The sequence below is a fragment of the Petaurus breviceps genome, unplaced genomic scaffold, assembly GCF_028583685.1.
Source record: "Petaurus breviceps papuanus isolate PSGF00001 unplaced genomic scaffold, PetGlider_PUasm1.0 91133, whole genome shotgun sequence".
Lineage (NCBI taxonomy): Eukaryota > Metazoa > Chordata > Mammalia > Diprotodontia > Petauridae > Petaurus > Petaurus breviceps.
The window spans coordinates 98,046,416-98,074,029 of NW_027187419.1; the positions used below are offsets into that span (position 1 = coordinate 98,046,416).

The 27,614-nt window shown below is 37.0% G+C and overlaps 1 protein-coding gene across 4 annotated transcripts in view; it reads left to right on the plus strand.

Moving 5' to 3' along the window:
- PPIG (peptidylprolyl isomerase G) overlaps positions 1–27,614 on the plus strand; it is a 96,994-nt gene that overhangs the window by 57,164 nt on the left and 12,216 nt on the right. For all 4 annotated transcript variants that reach the window (XM_069079944.1, XM_069079945.1, XM_069079942.1 and 1 more), the window contains 4 exons: positions 1,829–1,873; positions 5,223–5,310; positions 21,328–21,357; positions 21,457–21,596. In XM_069079944.1, the coding sequence (XP_068936045.1) occupies positions 1,829–1,873; positions 5,223–5,310; positions 21,328–21,357; positions 21,457–21,596 (303 nt within the window). The remainder of the gene's footprint in view (positions 1–1,828; positions 1,874–5,222; positions 5,311–21,327; positions 21,358–21,456; positions 21,597–27,614) is intronic.

Consider the following 27,614-nt stretch of genomic DNA (forward strand, 5'->3'; position numbering starts at 1 on the left):
AAGTAAGGATATATCTTCAGAATTTGTTGAGAAGGGCCATTTCATCCAAGACTAAAATAAAAGAAAGGATATTGTTCTGAGATGTAGACAAATTTAAAAGAGGAACTTATAGTGAATTATATCTATTTTCCCAGCAATGTATAAGAGTAGGTCTTTAGCTATGAGGGTATCAGAGGAGTTAGTGGGAGAGGCATAAGCAAAGAGGTTTGGAACAATTTCTTTAGGAATAGGATGGAGAACTAATTTAAAGAGGAGTAAAAGAATTGTTTTAGTGCAGTGAAGGCCCAGTTGAGATTAGATAACCAATTTTCTATTAGACTCAGTCAGAACCATGCTTTTCTCCAACTCCCTTTAATAGCAGTGGAATAAGTAAGAGCAAAGGAGACATGGATAGTATATTCCAGGGTTAAAGTTTGACAAGGGACCAAGGAATTTAAAAGTGGAGGATAGTGTACAGTAGAACTGGTTAATTAAAGGACCAAGATTGGAAGAAGTGGTAAGTGCAAGCAGAACAAGGTAGTGACCTGGGAATATACTGAAAAGGGGAAGGGTTAGAGGTCTCAGCAAATATGAAGGACACATGTAGGAGTGCTATGGCATAGGAAGAGAAGGAATAATAGGAGGTTATGATCTGCTAAAAGATTTCAGTAGTTTTGTTCATGCAACTGAAACACTTATGGGTAATAGCAGAATCAAGGATGTGATCTAGGATGTGTTTCAAAGATACATGTCCTGGTGTATCTGAGGAGTAGTGGTAATGAGAGTTGAGTAAATTGAAGAATAGGCTGTTTACTGAGATTGAGGAAGTACAAAGATGTGTTGAAGTCCTTTAGGATAAGGGCAGGAGTAGACTATAGAAGAAAATGGTGAGACAGTCCTTGTACCCATTGTAAAAGAAGGGGGAAATGGCTTGGGAGCCAATAGATATTTGTCATAAATTTGGTTAGAGTGAACTTCAAATGAGAAGTTGTTGGGTTATGGTAACAGAGGAGAGAATTTGGAGGTGGAAATGGGGAGAAAGTGGTCTTACAACTTACCCCTTTAGGATAAAGCATTCCAGTTATCTGTTGGAGCTTGAGAGGAAGAAGTCTACAATGAAGTGAATTTTGTTATTTATGGAAGAGGCATTTCAGACAGTACAATGGAAAGGGTCAGGCAAATGAAAGTGGAATGGTAATCATGATATGAGTAGGGGTAAGAGTCACTGGGTATCGAGATACTTTATTTTTTTAAAGCACTTTGGAATTCATTGTCACCAAGAGTGGTGGAGTGAGAGAGGGTGGTGTTTGGTTATCTTCTCATTTGATTAACAGTGAATATATACCTATAGTAGTAGATCAGTTCACTTGTTGGACAGAAACCTCCAATTTAGTGTATTAGCCAATAATCCTTATATTCTTAGCACACTTTGCCTCTTTGCTTTTACTGACTGAAGAAATAGAGTAGTGCTGCTGCACAGGACTAAGAGACATTTTAAAATTTTTGTCTTACATGGGTTGTCTTAGCCAAAGACTTGGTGACAAAACTCTTGATAATGAGCCTCTCTGCATTTAGCTAGGCTGGTCCTTGGGTCCCTGCTCAAGATTTATTGTGGTAGACTCTGCCACAGCTCGCAGTCCACTCACAGAGCCTTCAAAACTTTAGTCTCGCCTCCATGCCTTAATAAGGATGCAGAGTGGAATTTTTGTGAATACTTAATTGTGTTGATAATGATTTTTTTACATTTTATTAAACTGAAAATCTTCTGTGAGTTACTGTGATCTTTTAAGTCTTTTAAAAATTTATATTTATATATGAAATCTTTATGTGTTATATTTTCTGTTCCTAGGAAATGGACGAGGTGGGGAATCCATTTATGGAGGATTTTTTGAAGGTAAATAAAATAATTCTTTGTTCATTGCAAATCATTCAAATTTATCAGAAGGATATGTGTATAAAGCTTACTTTTCGGGATACTTGGAGAAATACAAAGAATAAAACATAGTCACTTTCAGTCCAGTATGTGCTGTTTAGTCTGACTAATAGTTTGGTCATTGGGAAGCATGCACAGAAAATCAAGTTCAAGATGTCTGGGGTCACCAGTATGTAAATTATTTTTTAAAATACTTATAGACTTTAATCATTTGTTTCCTCTCTATTCTCATTCTAATGCTATGCACATGAACATAAAATTTTGCATTAAATGTGTTTACTATTTAATATCTACTCTTCTGTAATGTTTAGTCCCTTAAATTTCTGAAACCATTAAGATGCTTATTTTTTTTTCTTTTTGGAGGGCAGCTGGGGTTAAGTGACTTGCCCAAGGTCACAAGGCTAGTTTTTGTGTTTAAGTGTCTGAGGCCGGATTTGGACTCAGGTCCTCCTAACTCCAGAACTGGTGCTCTACTCACCGCCACCTAGCCTACCCCTAAGATGCTTATTTAAATAGTTGTAAGCTAATCCAAATGTCATTTTTTTTTCTGTGAATAAATTGGTTTGTTTTTTTTTTTAATTATTTTAAAACTATATAGGGCATTTTTATCTTTAAAGTTGAGTTTCCTTTATTGTTCTATTCCAAACTATTGTTAAAGAGCTACAAATATCAGTAAAGCATTTAGTCAGCTTATTAAACAGTATTGTTTCCAAGCCTTCTACAAGAGATTATTGGTTGACTTGGTCTTGGAGATTTGTAGGACAACTTCTATTTATTTTTATTTTGTATTTCAAATTCTCTCCCTCCCTTTATCCCCTTCCCCAGCCACTGAGAAGGCAAGCAAAATAATACCCATTATATGTATAAAATCATGTAAAAACATTTCAATATTAGCCATGTTTTATGTATTTTTGTTTATTTTGTGTTGAGCAGTGACTTTATTAATGTCACTTTTAGTCATCTAAAATTGAACTGTAATTTCCTCCCTAATTTTTATAAAAAAAAGGTATATACATTTTAAATGTATGTCAGCAATCTATTTGCACTGTTACTATCTAAATCTTACCTTCAAAAAGATGTACTAACCCTTTCTATAACCCTCTAAACAAAGAAACTAGCAATATTCTGTCAATATATTATGCTGTCAAAAGAGAGAAACTGTACAGCTTCTCTGGACAAGAAGATTATTAAGAATGAATCATTAGATAGCCATGTAACCTTGAACCAGAGGCTAGAATGATTGTTTGATCCCCATTTTCTATATAATTTTATTAATGTGAAACTTTTTCCCCTTTCTCATTTGTTAATTTTGGATTTGAACTTTGTATCAAATTTTTCTTGCTATTGAGTAGACAGATAAGTAGTCACCATCAGTTCAACTACATAAACTTCTTGATACCTCATTAGCACAGTGCATGGCACATGTTAGGCATTTAGATAAAATTGAGTTGATTGATGTGTGTCATAGAGAAAGAAATAACTATTCCATTAGGAGTAATTATTTAAAAGTTCAGATAAGGAAAAAGTTGAGTTATAGCAGAGTGATTTCTAGTATTGCTGCCTAATTGTAAAATTTTTTTTGATATGTAAAGTCTCATCAGAAGAGTAGCTATATTAAACATTCTTTTGTTTGCTGCTGTTCTTTCGATGAAAGAATTCCTTCAAAAATTGTGTAGGGGTGAGAGGTGTTCCCACTAAGAACTTTTTGTTTCTCCTTTATTTACTACTATATGAGGGGGTCTAATTGGGCAAATATTTTCATCTTTTTTTTCCTTCCCTTTCTTTGCCTTTTGGAGGGCAATTTGGGTTAAGTAACTTGCCCAAGGTTACATGGCTAGTTTTTTTGTGTTAAGTGTCTGAGGCCGTAACTGAACTCAGGTCCTCCCAACTCCGGGCCGGCACTTTACTCACTGTGCCACCTAGCTGCCCCATCTTTCTTTTTTTTTAATCCAGACCTATAATTGAAACTGTTAACCAGGGCAAATGAGCAGTTGCTCTCCAGTTTAGTCTTAGAGAGTTGCTTGAAGTAATGAGATTTGAAGTGTCTTGCCTAGGGTCATAGAGCATGTGTCAGAAGCAGAGCTTGAGCCCAAGTTTTCTTACTCTAAGATTAGCTTTCTATCTTTTAGGTCAGGAATTCTCCACCTGAGAAATATTTTTATTATAATTAGTTCCTTTGTAATTCTGTGTTATTCTTGCATTTACATTCTTTTGAGAAGGAGTCCATAGACTTCATGAAGATGCCAGATGAGTCTGAGACACTAAAAAGATTCAGAATCCCCGTACACGGTTATTCTGCCTCTCTTCTTTGTTTTATACTTATAATTGCATATTTCCTTGTGTATATTAAGGGAAAAAAATTTCATTATCATTCATATGGGACTCATCAATTAGGGCAAAGGTAGAACTTGATGATTCAATATTAATGCGTTCTTTGGCAACCAGTCAACACACATTTATTAAATACCTACTTTGCGCTATGCACTGTGCTAGAATTCAGGAATAGAATGAATGGATCAATCTCTATCCAAAAAGACCTCACCTTCTTTTGGGTAGGAGATGAAAAGTACATATAAAACTATTTAGAATAAATATGAGGAGAATAAATACAAATTCAAAGTGGTTAAATACAAGATAGTTTCAATTTCAAAAGTAAGGTCACCAGCAGTTGGAGGGATCAGTAGAGTTCTGTTAGAGAAGATGATGTCTGAGCTGTGTTTTGAAGGAAAATAGGAATTTTTGAGACAGAGGTGAGGAGAATATCTTCTAGGTTTGGAAGACAGTTGAAAATTTCAGTAGGCATTTAGCAGTATAAGACCAAAGCTCAGGATAGAAACAGTAGCAAAGGGAGAGTAACAGGGCTATGTTACTGCAGTGAGGGCCCACTTAAGGTTGGACAATATGAATTTGTAATACAGGGAAGTCCACACCACACGAGGCAGTTTCTTCCTGCTCTGGTCAGCAGCACATGAGAAGGGGTGGAAGAAGGGGATAGTGGGATAACTCAGAATTGGGCTTGGACAACTGGATAGCAGATTGGAGAGTAGAACACAGTATAGATAGAATTAAACTGGCTATAAGAACAGAATCAAGATGGGAAAGGGAAGACAGCAGGGTGATGTAAGCTATTTTTCCTATTGTCTATTAATGGAAAAAATTTTGTAGTCTCTCGGTGTCCAGATTTACATTTCCTAAAATGTGCCTTCATCGTCATAAAGAATTTGTCAGAAAGTAGAAGTGAAAATGAATTTTGCGTGTTTATATGTGTGTACACATGTTTAACCTCTGATTGAAAACTTTGCTTCTTTAGATGAGAGTTTTGCTGTTAAACACAACAAAGAATTTCTGTTGTCAATGGCCAATAGAGGAAAGGATACTAATGGTTCGCAGTTTTTCATGTAAGTATTAATCATCTGTATAGTTATAGCCAGCTCATCCTGATTACCTATTTCATTGCTTACAGTAGTCACTAGTAAATAGAGGGAGATTAAGCCTAAATAGTAGGAAAAAGTTGTCAAGTGAACCATAGTTGTGCAAATTTTTCATTTCTGTCAGTGCTGAAAAATTGTCATCTCAGTGTCCTGTGTTTTTTTGTTTGTACATTATTCATGTATAGATTCCAGTGTCAACCAGGAGATTTTGCATTTCCATCTTTGAGAAGCAAATCTGAAGGGTCACTACTATCTTTTAGGAAGGGATTAGAGCTTCTGAATCAGGAACATTGATTAGAGTGTTTGCTAATTTAGTCACTAAATAAGTTAAGATTAATCTTTGGAAATGTTCTATATCCATTTCAGCCTTTTATTCAAGAAAACACTTCCCAACTCTAGTTATTAATCCTTAGTAGCCTAAGAACCTACATTTCATGTTCTATTAGTGTTAGGGTCTGAGTGCACAAAGGATCAGTTTTCATATCTGTAGACCTCATCCATTGTCTTGGTTAATCTTTAAATAGAATCCTGATTTTTCTTAGGGGGCAGGAACTATTTTTCAATGTCTCTAGTACCTAACCCACTGGCTGGTACATATGCATCAAAGAATACTTGTTGAATTAAAACCAATGGAGGTGAATATTAGCTCTTTCAGAATGAGAGATCTTGGCTTTCTCTAAAATTTCTTGCTTTAAACATAACTGTTTTGAACCTTTATCTCCCTGCATAAAATTTGGTCCCAACTCCTGAATATCTCTGTGATCTTGCTTTATTTACCACTTCTGTTCTCTAACTACAAAAACTTACTTTTGTCAGTGTATATTGAAATAGCTATTGTAGATCCTCACCATCATCTGATTCTTTCTAAAGTAGGAAACTCCTTTTTTGTTGTAATTTTTTTACATCATTTCTCATTTCTACTCTTTATATTATTTTTATATTATATATAATAAATATAATATATATTATTCACTCTTATTTTTCCTGTTTTAAAATTGTTCAGGGGCCGCTAGGTGGCGCAGTGACTCCACTGGCCCTGGAGTCAGGAGGACCTGAGTTCAAATTCAGCCTCAGACACTTAACACTTATTAGCCATGTGACCTTGGGCAAGTCACTTAACCCCAATTGCCCTGCTTTCACACCTCAAAAAAAAAATTGTTCTGAAGTAATTTAAACACCTCTTTTAAGCCACTGCTTTTTTGTAATCACCCTTAGCCCTAAACTATTGTTGCTCCGAATCAGCTGAGTTCTATAGCTTTATGTCTAAAATTTGGGGAAGAACATGTTGCATTTACCTTCTTAATGTTTCACTTTTTTCTCTTTTCCTTTCTCCTTTTTTCCTTTATCTATGATATCTTGTGTCATTTCCTCTTTTATACTTTTTCAATAATCATACAACCTTTTTTTATCTTTAATGAGATTGATAGAACAAGTATAATATTTTCCAGTTTTTACAAGTGAGAAAAATTAATCTGAGTAATAGTTAAAATATTAACATTTTAGAGGTCATCCAGCCTGTTTTATAGATGAGGAAACTGAGACCCAGATACTAAATGACTTTTTGAAAATCACATACCTAGTCAACAATAGAGACAGAACTAGAGCTACGGTTTGCTAATTTCCAGGTTGGTGCTCTTTCTGCTATACCATGCTGTCTTCCAGGAATTTTTTAAGGTTTTCATAACTATTTCAATATTTTAATTTCCTTTGTGATCATATGTATTTATATTATTCTTTTTTTTAATCAAATGCTTTATTCTAGTTTACATCATTAATTTCTGTAAGATTTTGAGTTACAAATTTTCTCCCTGTTTTTCCCCTACCCACCACCTCAAAATAGGGATCCCACTGGATATCCCCTCCTCCAATCTGCTTTCTCCCATATCTTCTCCCATACCCCCCCTGACTTTCCAGTAGGGCACGGTGGATCTCTATGCCCCGGTGCCTGTATGTCTTATTTCCCAGTTACATGTAAAATAATATTAATAATAGTGTGTGTGTGTGTATTCTTTTTTTTTAACATTTGATTTTAAAACTTTAAATTCCAGATTCATTCCCCTCCTCCTTTGTCACCCACCCTTAATGGGAAGATAAGCAGTTCAGTATAGGTTGTACATATGTAGCTATGCAAACCATTTCCATAGTGGATATATTATGAAAGACTGACTATATTTCCCTCCCTCCTATCCCACCTCCCACTTGTTCTATTCTGTACTTTGATCCTGTCCCTTTTCAAAAGTGGGTGCTTCCAACTTCCCTCCCCCCCAGCCTGCCCTCCCTTCCATCATCTCCCCCCCCAATCCCTTTCCCCCCTACTCTCCTGTAGGGTGACATACCCTATTTAGTGTGTATGTCATTCCCTCCCTAAGCCAAATTCAGTTGAGAATAAAGTTGACTCATTCCCTTTTGCCTTCCTGTTCTTCCTCTCCATTGTCATAGTTTTCCCTTGCCTCTTCTGTATGAGATAATTTACCCCATTCTGTCTCTCCCCATTTCCTCTCATTATATTCCTTTCCCACCTCTTAATTTTGCCTTTTAAGTATCATCCCTTCCTATTCAACTGGTCCTGTGCCCTCTGTCTATGTATACCTATAGATAGATAGATAGATAGATAGATAGATAGATAGATAGATAGATAGATAGATAGATAGATAGATAGATATGTGTGTGTATGTATAACTATATATACACATATATATTTCTATTCTCTTCAACTCATACTGAGAAAAGTTTCATCAGTTACAATTACCATTTTTCTATGTAGGAATGTAAGTAGTTCAACTTTGATAAGTTCCTTATGATTTCTTTTCCCTGTTTACCTTCTCTTGCTTCTTGAATCTGAATGTCAGATTTTCTATGCAACTCTGGTTTTTTCATCAAGAATGCTTGAAAGTCCTCTATTCCATTGAATTACCCTATTTCCCCCCTGAAACATCATATTCAGTTTTGCTGAATAGGTGATCCTTGGTTTTAATCCCAGCTCCTTTGACCTTGGGAATATCATATTCCAAACTCTTCTGTCTCTCTTTGTAGAAGCTGCCAGATCCTGGGTTATCCTGATTGTGTTTCCACGGTATTCAGATTGTTTTTTCCTAGCTGCTTGTAATATTTTCTCCTTGATCTGGGAATTCCAGAACCTGGCTTACATATATATATTCCTAGGAGTTTTCTTTTTGGGATCTTTTTCAGGAGGTGATCAGTGGATTCTTTCAACCTCTATTTTGCCCTCTGGTTCTAAAACATCAGGGCAGTTTTCTTTGAGAACTTCCTGGAGGATGATTTCTAGGTTCTTTTTTTGATCATGGCTTTCAGGTAGTCCAATAATTTTTAAATTATCTCTCCTGTATCTAGTTTCCAGGTCAGTGGTTTTCCCAGTGAGATATTTCACATTGCCTTCTATTTTTTCATTTGTTTGGATGTATTTAATAGTATCTTGATTTCTCATAAAATCACTAGCTTCCATTTGTTCCAGTCTAATTCTGAAGGAATGATTCTCTTCAGTGATCTTTTGAGATTCTTTTTCCATCTGGCAAATTCGTCTTTTTAAAGCATTCTTCTCATTGCCTTTTTTTTTTTGGATGGCATCTGGGGTTAAGTGACTTCCCCAAAGTCACATGGCTAGTAAGTGTCAAGAGTCTGAGTCTGGATTTGAACTCAGGTCCTCCTGACTTAAGGGCCGGTGTTATACTCACTGCGCCACCTAGCCGCCCCTCCTTGTTGCCTTTTTGAGCCTCCTTTGCCATTTGAGTTAGTCTGGGTTTTTTTTTAAGGTGTTATTTTCTTCAGTCAGGTTGACTCTCTTTTCATGATTTTCTTGCATCATTCTCATTTCTCTTCCCAGTTTTTCCTCCATTTCTCTTATTTGGTTTTCAAAATCCTTCTTAAACTCCTCTGTGGCCTGTAAGCAGCTTATTCTTTTCTTGAAAGCTTCTGGTGCAGGAGTTCTTACTTTGTCGTCTTCCTCCTGTTCCATGCTTTGATCCTTTTTGTCCCCAAAATAAGAGTGTAAAGTTGGGTTGCTCTGCTTGCTTTGCTTCCCTCATTTGCTCATGTTGCCACTCAATTACTTGACTTTTGAGCTTTTTAGGACTCTGCTACCAGGCAGGGGAGTTTTGTCCCAATCGCAGGCATTTTCTCAGCTGCCGGAGCTATTAGATGGGTGCCCTCTCTGAAGCCTTCACAAGCTCTGGCAAACTGGTCACATACTGCAGGACCTCCAACCTAGACAGTGATCCAGATCCAAGCAGGTTAAAGCAAGAGCGATTACCTGTCAGACTGGTCGCTTGGTCTCCCTACAGTCTGCAGGTCAGGAGCTGAGGCTGTTCCATGGCTGCAGCTGCATGGCTGCTCCGCCATAGCAGCTCCGCCTCAGCCTCTTTTCCCTCTGGTGGCAAAGGCCGACCAGCACTCCTGAACTGCTGGATCCCAAAGTCCACACTGTACTGACCTCTCACTTTGTCCTTAGCATCTATGTGTTGATAATTCTGGAAACTGCCACAGTGGCTGGTGATCTGAAGTCTCTCCATCCAGCGGCTAGTCAAGCCTGCCCTGAGGCTAAGACCTCTGGCTGGGGGTTGGGAGGGGGGGTGCACTGGGCTTGTCTCCCAGAACACTGTGCTGACCTATTCCTGCTGGCCTGCCGGGCTGTCCTCAGTGGGAGGTTAGCTTCTCTGTGTCATTTTGTGGGTTCTGTAGCTCCAAAGTTTCTTCAGAGTCACCCTTAACATGAATTGGAGGAGGTGGGAGCCGGAGATGTGCGGAAGTCTTGTTTCTATTCCGCCATCTTGACTCCATCCCCTGCATTTATATTATTCTAAGAAAGAGTTCATAGGCTTCACCAGACTGCTAAAGGAAATCTGTGATATTAAAAAGGTTAATAACTCCTGTTCTGAGCTATTATGCATGGTTTTTTTAAATGCATGACACGTTTTCCCCTTTTAGGACTATTAGATGAATGTGTAGTTGATCTTTTGTTCCTTTTTCTCAATAATTCTTAAGTTCCACCTCCATAAAGTTTTTGCCCATATTAAGTTACCCCTCAGGTGATTTATTTTAGGTATTTGTGGGGTTTTTGGCCTAGTGTTGGGCGTTGTACAAACAAAATTCCACATCAGAAGCCCTTGGTAGGGGAGGGGGATTTGGTATTTCATTTTCACCTACTAAGTTCTCCATTGATGGATCAGTGGAACAGTCTTCTATTCCTTGTCCCTCATCACTTTTTTGCTGGATAGTGCTTTAGAAAAAACCCAACAACTTGAATTGAAGAATGCCCGTTGAATAGAATAGTAAGATGATGAAGAGGGAAGAGAGCCTGAGTGAAGGGTTAAGGCACAGGAATTGCTTTTAACTAGAAGAAACATAATAGGAAATAGAGAACATATTCCCTGATTTTCATATGTTTTATGTGTATGTGCATTTTTTAAAAGATCTTTTTGTATGTCTATAGATAGGCTCCTTTTGAAACTTTTTACTTTTGGAATATTAGTATAACAATATGCTTTTAAAATATGAACATCGATTTCCTTGTCTGTTAACTGAAAGTAATAGACTAGATGATTTTAAAGATCTCCAGCTTATCATAGGTTAAAGGAGGAACCAGTCCACAAGGAGGAATTGATAGGAGCAGAGTTGCAGTATTAGTAAGACACAAGTCATTAAAGCTGTAAGGAATCTGTTCTTCTTTACTACGCCATGAGTCCTAATACCAAATAGACGTCTTTGACTTGTTATTTGATTATTATTACTTCATGGAGTATTTTTTTTCCTCCACTCTTGTTGCTACATGTGAATGGAACTCATTCAGATTTACATCTAGGACTCTAGTTTCAGAGGAGAAACATTGTCCCAGTTAGCTCCTTTAAATCTCCTACCAACACATTTCCCCACTACTCTTATTCTTGTGTTTTTAGTTGATACAAACTACCTGCAACAAATCTCTTCCCTCCACACATAAAAATCTGTCTCATTTTTAACTTGCTGTTATATACCAGTTCTTCATTGCACTTTTGTTTCTACTTTCTCAGTTTCTCCTTCATTCCTAAAAAAAGAATGCATTCCTTTTATTATGCTTTGAAGAATATATGAATTAACACTGTTAAGACAGAGGGTAGGCAGAATATATGTCAGGTAAGGCAGAGGGATGGTTAAGTTAGGTGTGAAAATCATCCATTTTCCATGTAATTTAGGCCCCCAGCAACCAAAAGAAGGCAAAAATATCTGGAGACTCAGAGAGAGTACACAAGCAGCATACTATGGTCCAAAGAAAAGCCCTGTTGTCTCTGAATGGTGTCAGTTCTACCATTTACTAGCTATGTAGACAAGTTCTTTTCAGGTTTTTTACCTACAAAATGAAGGAATTAGTTTAGATATGTCTCAGATGTCTTCTAATTATAAGATTTTTATGACTATATGAATACATAAGTGGTTTGACACAAGTAAGTATGGGGAGGCCAAATGGGCAAGAACATTCATTCATTCATTCATTTGTTTGTTTTTGGAGGGCAATTGGGGTTGTGACTTGCCCAAGGTCACACGGCTAGTTTTTGTGTTAAGTGTCTGAGGCTGGATTTGAACTCAGGTCCTCCTGATTCCAGGGCTGGTGCTCTATTCACTGTGCCACCTAGCCACCTCTGGGCAAGAGTATTTAGCAAATAACTAAAAGACTGTTTTATTTGAAACAAAGAGAAACAGCTCCCTCAAAGAAGGACTATTCATTATGATGGGGAAAACTTTATCAGACAGCTCCTAGGTACAAAGCACTATGCTAATACTTTGGAGGATACAAAAACAATTAAGATATTCCTTGTTCTCAAAAAAGATTACAAAGAAAGTACTCAACTATACTAGGAAGTAAAATGTGGCAAGTGCTCTAAAATAGTGCCAGAGACCTGTGGGAGCTCAGAGGAATGAGATATCACATGTTAGAAAGATTAGTAAAGGCTTTATGTAGTCAATTCATGTTTGAACTAGATCCTGAAGGAATTGATATCAGGATTATAAAGTTACCAAGATAGGTCAGGCACATGTTTTAAGAGCCATTATGTCATACTAAGAAGTTTGTCCTTAATTTTGTAATTTATGTAATATCTCAGAAAGTTTCTGCAAGGACATCCTCATTGTCTTCCATTTTCAATAAGAAAAAAAAAGTCTCTTGATTTTGCTACCCTCTCAAAAACCATTGTCCTTCTTTCAAGCTAGCTCCTCTTCTTTGCTGCTAAAGTTTAACAATTAATATTTTTTTCATTTTCATTGATGCTCACTGTCCCTTGCCACTGATTTTGCCCATCCAGTAGAGCCCCCCCACTTATAGCAAATAAGTAATCAAAGACATATATATGAAAATTCACTCCTTATTCTGAACTTCTAATCTACTCTCTGTTAAAAGGTAGAAATCATACTTCCTTCATCTATAATGTTGGAAACAACCTTCCTATCAAGATCTCCACACTGTTACCACTGAAATTCAAGGAAAAAAATATTTTCATTTTAAGTCATTTAGTATGGGTGACCCCTAGGAAAAGTCATGCCCTTTTATACATTTACAAAGCCTTATCACTTACCCTGATTTGCATTTCCCTCCCCTATTCCTCCTTGACTGGGTGCTTCTCATCCTATCCAAAAATACCTAACCCCCCATCCCCACCCCCCAGCCTCAGATACTCGGCACCCACACAAAAATAACTGGCTGTGTAACCTTGAGCAAGTTACTTAACCCTGATTGCTTTAAAAAAAAAAATGTGATTCACCACCTCATTACATTTCATATCTCAGGCCCTACCCCATCCTTATTCTCTTTATACCTTATTTACTAAAAGAATAGCAAGTCATAAATACTTTTTGGTCCTAGTCACTCAGATTTTATGATCTCCATAGCATGAGAAAGGAATTTTCTCAATTACTAAGAGAGTTGACAAAAGTGGTGAGTTGAAGATTCCACCCAAGCTATCCATAAGAAAAGTCCTATTACCTAAGATTGCCTGGATTAATGGGTCTCTCATCCTTAGAGATCTTCACCTGGCTTACCAGTTTTTTTTTTTGACACAGGAAAAAGGCCTTCTCAGAGAACAAAGATAATGGATTCCAAACTACCTCTCTAGCCACAATTTTTATTTCCTGAAGTAACTAATAAGTTTTGAACAAATATGATTCCTTAGGTTTTGCATATTATGTTTTCTGTCGAAACAAAATTCCATCATCCCATACACATAAGTCTTCGGAAGTTGGGATTGGTCACTGTGTTGGCAGTTTTGAAATTTTTCAAGCATTGTTTCCTTTACATTTTTTAAATCATCCTACAAATTGTTCTCTTGGTTATGCTTCCTTCAGCATACACTATTTCTACAACCATTCTTTTCTGAATTTTTCACATTTGTCATTTCTTATTGTGGAGTAATATTACCTCACATTCATATACCTGTTCTGTCAATCCCCTGTCAGTGAAAACCTACTTGTTTTTAGTTCTTTCATACAATAAACTGTGCTTTTATAAAACTTATATTTATGGGGTCTTTTCTCCTGGAGATAGGTAAAATTAAAATTTTTGAGATACATTCTGTTTTGACTCAATGGGCATTTCCTAACAATTACAAGACAGCTTTCCCTCCTCAGAGTACATTTTGCAAAAGCATTTTAATAGCATTTAGGTGATTTATTTAACTTCCAGAAAGAGAAGCTGCTGCCTCCACTTCCTCACTTTTTTTTTTTTTTGGAGGGCAATTGGGGTTAAGTGACTTGCCCAAGCTCATATGGCTAATTTTTGTGTTAAGTGTCTGAGGCCAGATCTGAACCCAGCTCCTCCTGACTCCAGGGTCAGTGCTCTATTCACTGCACCACCTAGCTGCCCCTAACTTCCTCACTTTCTAGTCATTTCTCAACCTCCTATAATCTGAATTCTCTCCCCCATGTTCTGTAACCATGTTTCCAAGGTTACCATTGGCATCATAATTTCCTTATCTAATGACCTTTTCTATTCCTTATGTTCCTTGAACTTTCTGCATCATTTGATGCTATTAACTACCCTTTCTTTAATTCTCTCCTTTTTGGAGAAGTAACTGCTGCTCTAGCCTGATCCTCTTGTCTGACTTAGACACCTTTGCCAGCTCATCTTCCTCCTCCCAACTTTGAAGTGTGAATACTCTTTTCTTATCTCTTGTATACTTCCTCCCTAGACAATTTCATTGTATTCTTATATATAGTAATCACCTATATGCTGATGAACCCCAAATATATACCTCTTGTCCCAACTTTTTCCCGGGGCTTCAGTTCTTCATTTCCAACTATTTGCTGTATGTTTAAATGTGTTCCTAAACCTCAGATTCAGAATGTTCAGGAGAATTCTTTTAAAATAAATAGTAATTAACTAAAGAACAATTAATGTTAATAAAAGTCCTCTAAATGTGTAGATTAAATGACAAAATGCTTCTTAAAAACTTAAAAAACTGGGGGATTATTTTGGTATAATAAAAATGATACTGCCAGTGTCCGTTTAAATATTTAAACTGCCAATGAGATATTTAATCAATCTAGATAAAATAATTCATTTGGAGGAATAAAAAATATAGGTAATCAGGTGAAATAAGGTATGATTGAAGAGGAAATAACACTTCCTAATTTCAAAATATATTGTAAAGTGAGTACTTATCACAACCCTTTGGGATTGGTGAAAAGATGGAAAAATAGGTGTTAACAAGTTAGACAAAGGAAATGGTAAATAATTCATTAACCCAGTATTTGATAAACCTGAATGTAGAAATTACTAGGAAAACTGGAAAGCAGTCCGTCAGATAATACATTTAGATTTTTTTTTTTTAAGGGGCCGTCCCTTGACTCACTTCTTAAAGAGGCCTGTTCACTGAATGGGCCTCACTTCACTCAAAGTGAAAACCTGAAGACCTTAGCCTAAAATGGCCAGAGTCTCCCATTCTTCTCCTGGGCCCTCTCCAGTTGCCCTGATGAATATCAGGCCACTGGACCCAGATGGCTCTGGAGAAGAAAGTGAGACTGGTGACTTTGCACAGCTCTCCCTTACTCCAATCCAAGTCAGCTGCAAGTCATGTCATCATTTCCCTGATGGTTATTTCCCTCATGATCCTCTTCGAACCAGGGACAAACTCAACAGCAATATTTAGATCAGTTAATTAGTAAATATTTATTAAATATCTTCTGTGGGCCTGGACTAAGTGATAGGGGACAGGATCCCAATAGGTTCAGCAGGAATTCTGATCTTATCTAAGACCAGAAAACCTGCAATATCGTCTGGAAAGAATTCAAGGTCTCAGGCTTAATTGGAGTGAGAGTTGTAGAAGTTTATTGTTAACGCTTCTCATGGAAGCGGGCAAGAGTCCTTTAGGGGACCTGCAAGTGAGAGGGGTACATGCTTTTACCTTTAAAGGGTAAGGCTGCCATTGTCAGGGCTGACCAGACTGGAGGGGCCTCAGTGCATAGACAAAGGTCAGAGCTGACCAAGAGGAGCATGTGAAAAGATAGTTTAGATAAGATTTGGGCCAGGTTGAAGGAGACTAAAGGCAAGGACAAAGGAGGGTGTGGGCCAGGCCCAGAAGAAATGAAGAGATTAAGTAAGAGCAAAGGGGTCACAGGGTGTTGCCTAGGTGGAGTGTGGGATAGGGAGAAGGGGCAGAGCTCAAGGATGGGAAAGGACAAATTGCAGTTACAACTTTACAAAACAAAGTGCAGTTACAAAGTCACAGACTGGTTTTACAAGTTGGTTTCACAAATTGACATAGACCCCAGGTACCCCATCACTAAGGACTAGGGATACAAAAAGAGGCAACAGACCAACCCTGCTTTTCAAGGAGCTTACTATCTGTTGGAGAAGAGACACAAATATAAATAAAGCAAGGTATTTAGTGGATAAATAAGAGAGAATTAACAAAAGAAAAGCTTCCTTTAGAAGGTGGGATTTTAGTTGAGACTTAAAGATAGCCACGGAGGTCTGTAGTCCAGAACTAAAGAGGGAAAGAATTCCAGGCCTGAGGGACATTCGGAATCTTTGGAGCAGAGAGAATGGGATATCTTGTTCTTGGAACAGCTAGGAAGCTTTTGTTACTGAATCAGAGTATGCGTCCAGGAGTGATGTATAAGAAGACTGGAAAGGCAAGGGGGGCTAAGTTATGAAGGACTTTAAAAGCCCATCATAAAACCTCATTTTGTTTGATTATGTAGGGAGTAGGGAGCCACTGTAGTTGATTGGGTACACTCAATAATATATCTGACATGATATCAGACCTCCACTATTAGATGATGGATTTGGAGTGGAAAGAGACTCAAGGCAGACCAGGCCACCAACAGGCTATTAAAATAATCCAGGTGTGAGGTGATAAAGGCCTACACTAGAGTGGTGGCAGTGTCAGAACAAGGAGGCTTATATCAGAGATGTTGCAAAGGCAAAATAAACACACCTTAGTGTGTCCTTCCTCTCAGTTCTGACCAGGTCCCCATATGTTCCTCATTTTGCTCTCTCTTCACTGGCACCAGCCCTGGCTTGTCCTTCAACTATATACTGGTCTCTTCTCTCCCTCCCTCCCTTCCCCTTCTCCACAGGCAAATTGACTTTACATAAAAATCACTTTTTGTAGAGGTCTGTGGAACAGTCCACTTACATAAAGTGAGAACTATCTGTAAGAAGAGATGCTATTCCCCAGCAGGGCAACTGTCAAAGGGTATCTACAGTTCTCAAAAGAACTGAAAATTATAGCCATTAAATGTTCTAAATTCTAGTAAGAGAAATGCAAATAAAAATAGCCCTGAAAGAGGTGGCCAGGTAGCACAGTGAATAAGAACACCAGCCCCAGAGTCGGGATGACCTGGGATCGAATCCAGGCTCAGACACTTAGCACCTACCCAGAAACACCTGGCCCTGTAATCTTGAGCAGGTTACTTAACCTCACTTGCTTAGGGGCGGCCAGGTGGCTCAGTGAATAAGAACACCAGCCCCAGAGTCGGGGTGACCTGGGATCGAATCCGGGCTCAGATACTTACCACCACACCCAAAAATAACTGGCCGTATAACCTTGAGCAAGTTACTTAACCCCAATTGCTTAAAAAAAAAGAAAATAGCCCTGAAGTTTTACCTAATAACAAGCAAACGTATAAAGATAACAAAAGACAAGAAGAGTTAATACTATTAGAAGGGTTATGCTAGGATATTCACATTAATAATGCATTATTGGTGAAGCCGTGAACTAGTATGACCATTCTGGAAAATAATTTAAAATTATGAAAATAAAATGACAAAAATGTTCATACTATTTGACCCAGATATTCTACTATGAGATTTATACTCCAAGAAGGTCATTGGTAAGAAGTCTCCATATCTCTTCATATATCAAAAATAAATAGCAGCAAAATCAGACATGTTAGCAAAGAATTTGAAATAAAGTAGATGGCCATTATTTGGGAATTCTTTAAACAAACTAGTACATTCATGTAATGAAATATTACTGTGTTACAAGAAACAGTGAATATTAGTAACAGAGAAACATGGGAAGACTTAGATAAACTGGTGCAAAATGAAATGCGAAGAGCCAGGGAAAGAATGATAGACAAAGACTGTAGCAGTATAAATGGGAAAAAAAACTACAAAACAATTAAAACTGAATGGTGGCAGAAGTGTGGCCTCCAAGAAGCAAGGTGAAAAAGACAGCTCCCTGAACCTTTGCAGAGGTGAAGATTTCATAGGTGTGGAACATTGCTTACATAATACAATGTTAGAGGTCTTTTTGTTTTTTAAGGTGTTGATCAGTTTGCTTTTTTTTTTCCTCTTTTTAAACAAAGTTTTTTGATATGACAGATGGGTCTCTAGAGGAGAAAATGTAGAAATACAGTTGGAAATCTAAGCATGTAAGAACAAGATATCAATAAAAAGCTAGAATTAAAATGTCAATTTATAACCTTCCTACCTATAAAACAAAGTGTGCTCTTCTTTCTAACTTCCTTTTTCTGTTGATGGCACCACCATTTTCTCATAATTATTTTTGCTTCTTCATTCTCCCTCACTTCTGATTTCAAATCAGTAGTAGTCCAGTTATGTTGATTCTACCTCATCAGTATCTGTAGAATCCATCCCTATTCCTGCTTCATTCTTGTCTGAACTGATTTTTAGTCAGTATCAATTCCTCCTTGATGCTTTTCTTTATTCTCAAAGCTAGAAGTGATCCTTCCTGTAAGCTCTCAGCCCTCTCTGACCTCTAAAAGGCACTTGCTTCATCATTTTCAGTCTTGTGTTACTTGTGTACATCTTGCTTTCCACTACTACATTGTAATCTTATTATCAGGGACTGTATTCTCATTTTTTCTGTTCTTTGTACAGTGTTGTCCTTAGCAGGTACTTATATTTGTTGAAATTACTTATGCTTAGTATTAGTAGTCTTATATTTCATAATACTAGTCTCATAAGAGGAATTGTCCTCATAGCTTTTCTTGCCCATAGGGTTCCCATAGTTTTGGAAAAATGAATATGATTTCTCTCTAGGACTTGTTGTGATTGAGTTTGAGATTATGACAGGACATCCAAATGGAGAACTTCTAGAAGATATTTAAAAATCTGGAATTGGAGATAAATGCTTGAAATTTGGAATCCACCTGCATAGAAGTGATAGAAAGCTTGAAGAAAATGCTAAAGAATTGCTAAAAACTATACCTTGGAGAAAGCTTTACATTTAGGGTTAAAATTAGGAAGAGCTGGGGCGGCTAGGTAGCCCAGTGAATAGAGCCCCGGCACTGGAGTCAGGAGGACCTGAATTCAAATGCAGCCTCAGACACTTGACATAATTACTAGCCGTGTGACTTTGGGCAAGTCACTTAATCCCATTTGCCCTCCAAAAAACAAAAAAAAATTTTTTTTTGAAGAGCTGGTGAAGGAGACTGGAGGAACATTGAGAAATAGAACACAGATGATAAAAGCAATGACTGTTCAGTTTTGTCTTTGTACTCTTAAGTTTACCTCACACATTGCCTGACACATAGAAAGTAAGATATCTTTGATTGATTATCAGGGAAGCCAAGTGGAAGAGAGATTCAAAAAAGGCCATGCAAAACCAGCTTATGCTGCCCAAAACTTGAAAAGGAAAAGGGGGTCTTGAGTGAGAAAAGTGTAAGAGGCCTTGCTCTAGATTAAGAGATAGTGAAAAGTACAGTGAAATAAGCCATAAAAACAGGTTTGGGGTTTTTTGTTGTTTTTTTAATAGAGAAGTTTTTGAATAATGGCAAAACAGTGATCTAAAAACAACTGGGCAAAAAAAAGTAATGTTCTACGCCTTTTTTCTCCCTGGTGAATGTGAGAGACAAGCAAGGGCTATAAGGGACATAGCATTGGCAGGGGACGGCCTTTTTTTTTTTTTTTCCCACTAAATAGGAAGAGGTGAAAAGACTGTTCAAGGGGTTTAATACAGGTTGGAAACTTATTTACGTAGCATTAGGGAGCTAATCAAAAGGTTTCATAGAAACAGGAGACCACTACGTTAGACATGTGGAAAGGGTACACTTGAGCTAGAGAAGGAGGAATGGAGGATATTGTGCCTAGGTTGATAATTCTAGATAATAGGAATTAGAGAAACAGAAGTATGAGAGGTAGCCTGAAGATATCAAGAGAAAAAGTTAAAGAGACCGAAATGAGAAACTTGTGTCTAAGTAGAGATCAGTTCCCAGGCTTTAAATGAGGAAGTGTTCTCTAGTTAAACTATTTAGATTCCTATATGAGAAGATGATACTTGGGGGGCAGCCAGGTAGCCCAGCGAGTAAGAGCACCGGCCCCAGAGTCAGGATGACCCAGGGATCAAATCTGGGCTCAGATACTTAGCACCACACCCAGAAATACCCGTGTAACCTTGAACAAGTTACTTAACCCCAATTGCTTTAAAAAAAAAAAAAAGATGATACTTGTAACTCATGAAAACTTTCTCACTGTTAGGGCAGTTAGAAGGAGCCTATATATATAGACAGACCACATGTGTGAATTGAATGTGATGATCTAAAAAAATTAAAGGGTCAGAGGGGAAGGTACTGGGAAAAAGGGAAGGGAAAGAGGTAGAATGGGGTAAATTAGCTCACATAAAAGAGGCAAGAAAAAGCTTCTATAATGGAGGAAAAGTGGGAAGGGGGAAACGAGAGGGAGTGAGTGAACCTTACTCTCATCAGGATTGGCTCTAAGAGGGGATAACACACACACACACTCAATTGGGTATAGAAATCTCTCATACCTAGAAGGGAGGGCAGATTGCAGGAGGGATAGTCAGAAGTGAAACACTTTTGAGGACGAACAGGGTGAAAGGAGAGAGAATAGAATAAACAAGAGAGGGGGATAAGATAGAGGGAAATATAGTTAGCAGTAGTAACTGAAAAAAATTTTGAAGCAAGTTAATCTGATAAAGGCCTCATTTCTCCCCCAAAAAAGTGTTCTTTAAAATGTGAGACATAAGTTATCTGTGACCTGATGTTATAATTCCTAACAAGCTTTACCATGATGTATACAGTTGATATTTAGCCCCTTATCCTATAATTTGTCTTAATACACAGTTTAAATTACACAAAGCTTTCAAGTTGTTATGAAAAATAAAGGGAAAAGGGGGTGGAGATTAAATAAGATATCTTGATACTTAGAAATTTTTAAATTTCTGCATTTTGTCATTACTATAGAATAACATCATCAGGATTTGTCAAAAAACTGAGACCTGGAATTATTTCTCCATCATATATTGTTATACGTTAACAGTGATTAAACATGTTGTTATTTATTACGTCAGATGCTATCAGTTACTTATTCCATTTTTAATATTAACATAAAAGCATAATATATATCCAGCATGTCTTTTCTTGTCAGTTTTAATTCTGTTAACTAAAAATAATATTAAATTAATCTATCTGCAACTTTGTTTCCAATGCAATTGTTTTCTTTTCCTTTTTAGAGGTGCTAACTTTGTTTTTCTCTGACTTTGTTTTAATTCTTCTATCTGATGATGACCTCAAAAGAACAACTAAACCTACACCTCATTTAGATGGGTAAATATTTTTCATTTATTTGTCTTCTGCTACTTAGTTTTAATTTTTTTATTAAAAACCAAAAATTTAACATTTAGTTATTTGAATTTATCTGCATAGGCACCATGTTGTTTTTGGACAAGTGATCTCTGGTCAAGAAGTTGTGAGAGAGATTGAAAACCAGAAAACAGATGCGTCCAGCAAACCATATGCTGAAGTACGAATACTTAGCTGTGGGGAGCTAATTCCCAAATCCAAAGGTGAGGATAAATTAAACATTTCTAAGCATATCACAAATATTTAAAATAAGCAGTAACTCCAGGTTATTAAAAAAAAATCATTACCCCATGACTACTAATACAGAAAACATTCTTTTTAATTATGTCTTCCATTATTATTGTTCGTTCATTTAATTTATAACTGTGTTCCCTAATTTTGATTTCCAAATAATGCACCTTTCTGCTTTTACAATATTTTAATTGTTTCAAAAAAGGAATTAATGAGAAATTGGAAGTAAAAATGGATCAATTTTAGATTAATAAACTTTTAAAGGAATAAATTAATTCCTTTTCCTACTATATGAGCTGAGCTAGCATCTGATTAATGTTTGAGGAAGTATGTTTACTGCAGAAGGTAGTAATTCTATTCCTTACATTCATACTTTTATTGTCAACTCTCTTACATGCTATGCATAATCTATTTGAGATATTTTGTTGGAAAGTCCTTTGATTGAAAAATATCCTCTGTAAAATGGCTGTTACTACCATACACTTTCAACATTTAGTTATTCAAAAGAATGAAGGAAAACTACTTCCAAGATATTAGCATTAAGCAGTATTTAAGTGTTCCAGTATAAAACTAAGTCTGTTTAGTTGAATCATGCATTAGAATACCAATAGAAGCCTCAGAGTTCATAACCTTTCAGTGTCCTTATCAGTGTTGTTCAAAAGGACCCTTGTAAAATTGTGCTCTTGACTTTTTCAGATAAGACTGTTGTCATCAATGTGGAATCTTTAGTATTTTGAGTTTGTACAGAAACCAAAGCAAGATTGACATAGAAAAAGCAGAACCATGGTCCTTACTTAATTTTCTCTGTTTTCCAAGGGTTACAATTTATTTCTCCTTTCACCTAACTCAAGCCTTGATCACCTTGGCAAAGAAAAATTTTCATCCCTTTCTTGTCATTCCATACATAGGCTGGTAGTCTTCAGGGACAAAGCAGTATTAAATTTGGTCAAAGCAGTATTAAATTTGGTCTTGGATTCTTCAACTTCTGAACCATCATTCCTATCTCTTGCCTTGTCTTCCTTACATAAAAACAGTAGATATCATCCATTAGTTTGTCCTGCTTAATGCCCTAGGATACAGTAAAGAATGAAATGTTTGTAGAGCTCTTTTAGCTTCTTGCAGACAGGTATATCATATTAATTTAAGTAAAAAATAAAGGTAGCTGCTAAAGAGGATAAATGAGACTGTGAAACTTAAATTCTAGTATCAGCTTTGCCACTTAGTAGCAATATAAACCTGGGGATAACCTTCAACTTTTCTTGGTCTTAGTTTATCTTTAAAGGTATTGAACTAGAAGATAATCTCTAAGGCCTTCCCAACTCTTAACATTTTGGTGATTCTGGAGTTTTTGTTAATTTTATCATATTGAGGACTGACCCTAGGCTTATTGATGTTAGCTATTAACCATCTTAAAAGATATTCCTACAACTAGGATGTTATGATCTGTTAAGACCTACTTTTTACCATACTCTTAAACATTGATAAATCATTTACTATTAGCTTTTCTTTTAATTTTTTGCTCCTAAGATCTTTTGAGTTGGCATCTGTTCCCCAAAATTCGTTAGTTTAAAATGGTAAATTTCTTTGCAGCTTTAAAAAATAGAGCTTGAAAGAATAAAAAATATCCTTTAATATTTTCCATAAACAATTCATTATGTATTTACATACAGATACACTTTGGCTAATGAAAGGGTAGAGTTGATAGAATTATTTGATAGATAAAGAGATCATGAATTAAGACAAACCCTCATGTAATTTGATTTATATTACTTTAAAACAGCTCTCACTTTGGAAGGGTATTATGGCATCCCCAGGCATTGTTTGGCTCCATGTGACCAAGGCATCACAGTGTCAGGTATATTCTCATCCCTGTCTTCTAGAGACCAGATAAATTTTTAGAGAAGTTGGGGAAGATAGCACTCCTAATTCCTTGTGCAGACCTTTTCTGATGAGGATAGATTTATTCAGGGATGCTTATAAGACAGGTTTTCTGTGCCTCTTCATTTCTGATACACACCTGTTGAAATGAGCAGAAATATTTGTGGCATGAGCTTAATTGTGAACAGAGTGGATGGTATGTGCTTTTTTATGTTTCAGCAGTGCCATTCACAATGTTTGCCAGAGGGGCTTTTACCATGCTTTTGGAGGGTACAGGCAGTATAATGCAAACAGTTTTTAAGCCCTCTTTTCTTTTTGACAATTACACCAAATTGGAAACAAGAGAACAGCTTTGTTTAATATTGTAGGGTGTTCACCATCATTATATTTTAAAAGCCTTGTTTGAGAGTTGTGCAGTGACACCCCCACTTAAAAAAAAAATAAATACAGAATCTTTTTTTTTCTTTTTTTAACTGCCTGAAAGAAAACAAAAAGACTTCTGAAGAAAACTGACTGTCTGGGCCTACCTGTATATTATCTTGGTGAGTCCTGGGCACTCTTCTTGGGTCTTTTTCTCCCTTGCTCTGTTGGAGATCTGCTTCTTATAGTATTCCTATATGCCAGAATGTAACTGTTGAGATCCATGGATTAGGCTCTTATAACAGATGCAGAGATGGAATACTGGTGACTAGTGGAAGCAGGGATACTGTGTAGAGGTTGACAGTCCTCCAAGGGCAGAATGGATGAATAAAGAATATAGGCACATGACCCTCCTTATGATAGATTTATCTTAACAAAGGTACTATGTGGTTTATACAGGAGTTTCTTGTGACTTAAATAATTTTTGCAGATACTTCATAGGCTATTGCCATTGCTAGGAGGGATTTTTAAAATATTTCTTCATAATAGGAAGAAAAATAGTCAATGATAGCCCAAAACTGATTGCTTTTCAACACAAAAAGGAAGGGACAGTAAGAGTAATAAAGTAGAAAGCTACTGACTGTTGTATATAGGAACCAAGTGAAATAAACTAGCAGAGTCTAAATTTTGATGATCCTGGCCACCCAGTCCAGTGCCTTTATGATGTAGTCAAGAATAATGCAGTGAAATTGGTTGAGCAGATTGTTTTAGTGACACTTGTTACTGAAAGCATAGTGGGGAGGTTGAATGTAGAATGTCTAAGAGACACTATTAAGGGTAAATAAAGTTAACTTTAATAAAAGGAGAATTATTTCTAGGTCAAGTGGTATGAAGTTGATGTGGTTTCTTTTTAAGGTTAATTTTATGAAAGTCTAGAAGTAGTTTTCTTTGTGAAGGATAGAAGTGATATTGGTAGAAACAAATTCTGTATGCCACAAGAGTAGAAATTTTTCCCTAAAGATGTCTTCTCTCCCCCCCCCTTTCTTTTGTGGGGAGAAGAGAAGAAAGAGAAAAGGATACCTGACACATGATTTTATTTGTGTAGGGCATTTCTTGATAGAGCTTCCACTACCACATTGGCTCTTCTATAATATTTTTTGGGATGGTTAAGGAACAAGACATGAGAAATTGCCAGTGAGAAAGCTCCCTCTACTAAAGTAAATCTTCAGTTTATATCAGTTTAGAATGGTGGTATCAAACATGTGATCAGCAAGCCACACAGAGCCCACAAGACTCCCAAGATTTTTTTTTTTTAAGCAATCGGGGTTAAGCAATTTGCTCAAGGTTACATGGCCAGTTATTTCTGGGTGTGGTGCTAAATATCTGAGCCCAGATTTGATCCCCAGGTCATCCCGACACTGGAGCCGAGTGCTCTTACTCACTGAGCCACCTGGCTGCCCCTAAACAATTGGGGTTAAGTAACTTGCTCAAGGTTACACGGCCAGGTGTTTCTGGGTGGGTGCTAAGTGACTGAGCCCGGGATTTGATCCCCAGGTCATCCCGACACTGGAGCCGGTGCTCTTACTTGCTGTGCTACCTAGCCACCCCAAGACTCCCAAGATTAATATATAATTGGGAAAATTTAATAAAAATACAGTAATAGGTAATATTAGCATGTGGTTTTCTATGTCAATATATGGTTTACAAGGATCTTTATATATGGTTTAGTGGCCCCCATTTCCATGTGAGTTTGACACCAGTGATTTTAGAGAGTTTATCTGTGGGCACTAACTGTGATCTTGGTCTATGGTCCAGGAAGCCAGTTCTGTCTTATTCTGAGGCTACTTTTCTTTCCTTTGCATGGTACTGCCTTATATCATCTGTAACCCTTTGGTACACTAAGAGGTAAAGTGATTTGCTTATGGTAACAGAGACAGGACTCCAAAGCCTCCTCTCCCCCTTCTGTTCCCAAGTCCCTTAATGGGATCCCAGATTAATTGATTTTCTTTTTTTAAAAAGTTCGACAAAGTTAGGAACTTTTTCAATGTAATGATGAAGTCATAAAAAGGATGCAATAAGGAAAATTATTAAGCAAGTTTGAAGGCACTCATTAGCCAGTTTTCTGGTCTTTATTTAAGGATTAATTCCTACATTGTGAGTATCATCTGCTGTGAAAAATATTTTTAATGCTTTGCACTCCTCTGTCCCCTCTCAGGGGACATCGGAATTCTAGCATATCACTCCGATGTCCCCTCTCAGGGGACATTGCAGTTTATTAGTGATTACGGGGAATTGAGTTATTTCAACGCAACTTTTTGAGACATGCATGTTTCCCCGAAGTTTTATCTTGAAATGGCACAAGAAATTAAATCAAAATATCGTAAAATTACTAAGATATATACAAGAAATGTCAGCGGGTTTTGTGTTGGACGAGAAAGTGAGATGCATGCTCACGACGGTCCAAGCACTTCACGACGCCACTTGAAAAGAGCGATAAGGGGAGTTTGTAGAAGAAAGGTCGGTTTTCGAACATAGCGCGCACTGTATAGTGAGATATATAATTACAAATAAACAAGTCTACATCTGGAGGAAAAGATTTTCAAAGCTGAGCTCATTTTGGTTTGAAGCTTCGAGCAGTGCACATAGATCTAACGAGTGAGAAAATCGGAAAAGTGATTCTTTTCTTAGTGAATAAATTGTTTGGTGAAATCTATTTTGGTAAATATCATCTTGTCAGTCAGTAATAACAATTAGAAATTTTCAACCCATGCATTTATTCATATTTTTTATTAGAACAATGGCAAAGCGTCCAACCACGAATGAGTCTCATGACACAAGTAGTAGTGAAGATGAGCTCCAGATAGACCTCTATACAGACACGTTAGAAAGACTAACTGTAGAACAAAACGACAGCAGTGATAGTGATATCGTTCAACCTAGAAGGCGACGAATTGTTCGCATAGATAGCGAAAGCGATAGTAGTATGGAAGAAAACACACGGCAACATGACAACGTATCGTCAAGTGAAGAGTGGGAAGATGTTACCGAATCGGATGTTCTTCCAGCCACGATAAATTTTGATTTACACGAAGAAATAGCTGGACCACAAGTCCCGAGTAACATAAAAGAGCCCATAGACTATTTCACATTATATTTTACTGAAGAATTAGTAGACAGCATAATAAAAGAGACAAACAATTATGCCAAAGAAGAAATTGGAAAGAAACAGCTTTCCCGAAAGTCAACTTGGCACAAGTGGTATTCCAGGATTCCGCTACATTTATTCAAGAAATTATTAGAAAGAGTTCCTGATGCAAAAGGATACCACATGTTCACCGACAGGTACTATACCAGCATCCTTTTAGCGGAAGAACTGCTAAAGATGAATTGTCATCTTACTGGCACTATAAAGATAAATCGAAAAGGCGTACCGACACAAATAAACCAAAATTTTCAACCAATAAAACAGTTGCATACAGAAAGAATAATACTACGCTTCTTGCGTGGAAAGATAAAATAATTATTACCATGCTCACCAGTTATTATAACACAAACCTACAATCTACCCAGAGAACATTACGCGGTGGACATATCGTAACAGTCAGTAAGCCTGAAATGGTGTTAGAATATACGGCAAATATGGGTGTTGTGGATCGTGCGGATCAATACACTTCGACGTATTGTTTCCTCTGTAAATCGCTCAATGGTGGAGGAAGTTATTTTTTGGGGGGTTGGAAATGTGTGTGATAAAC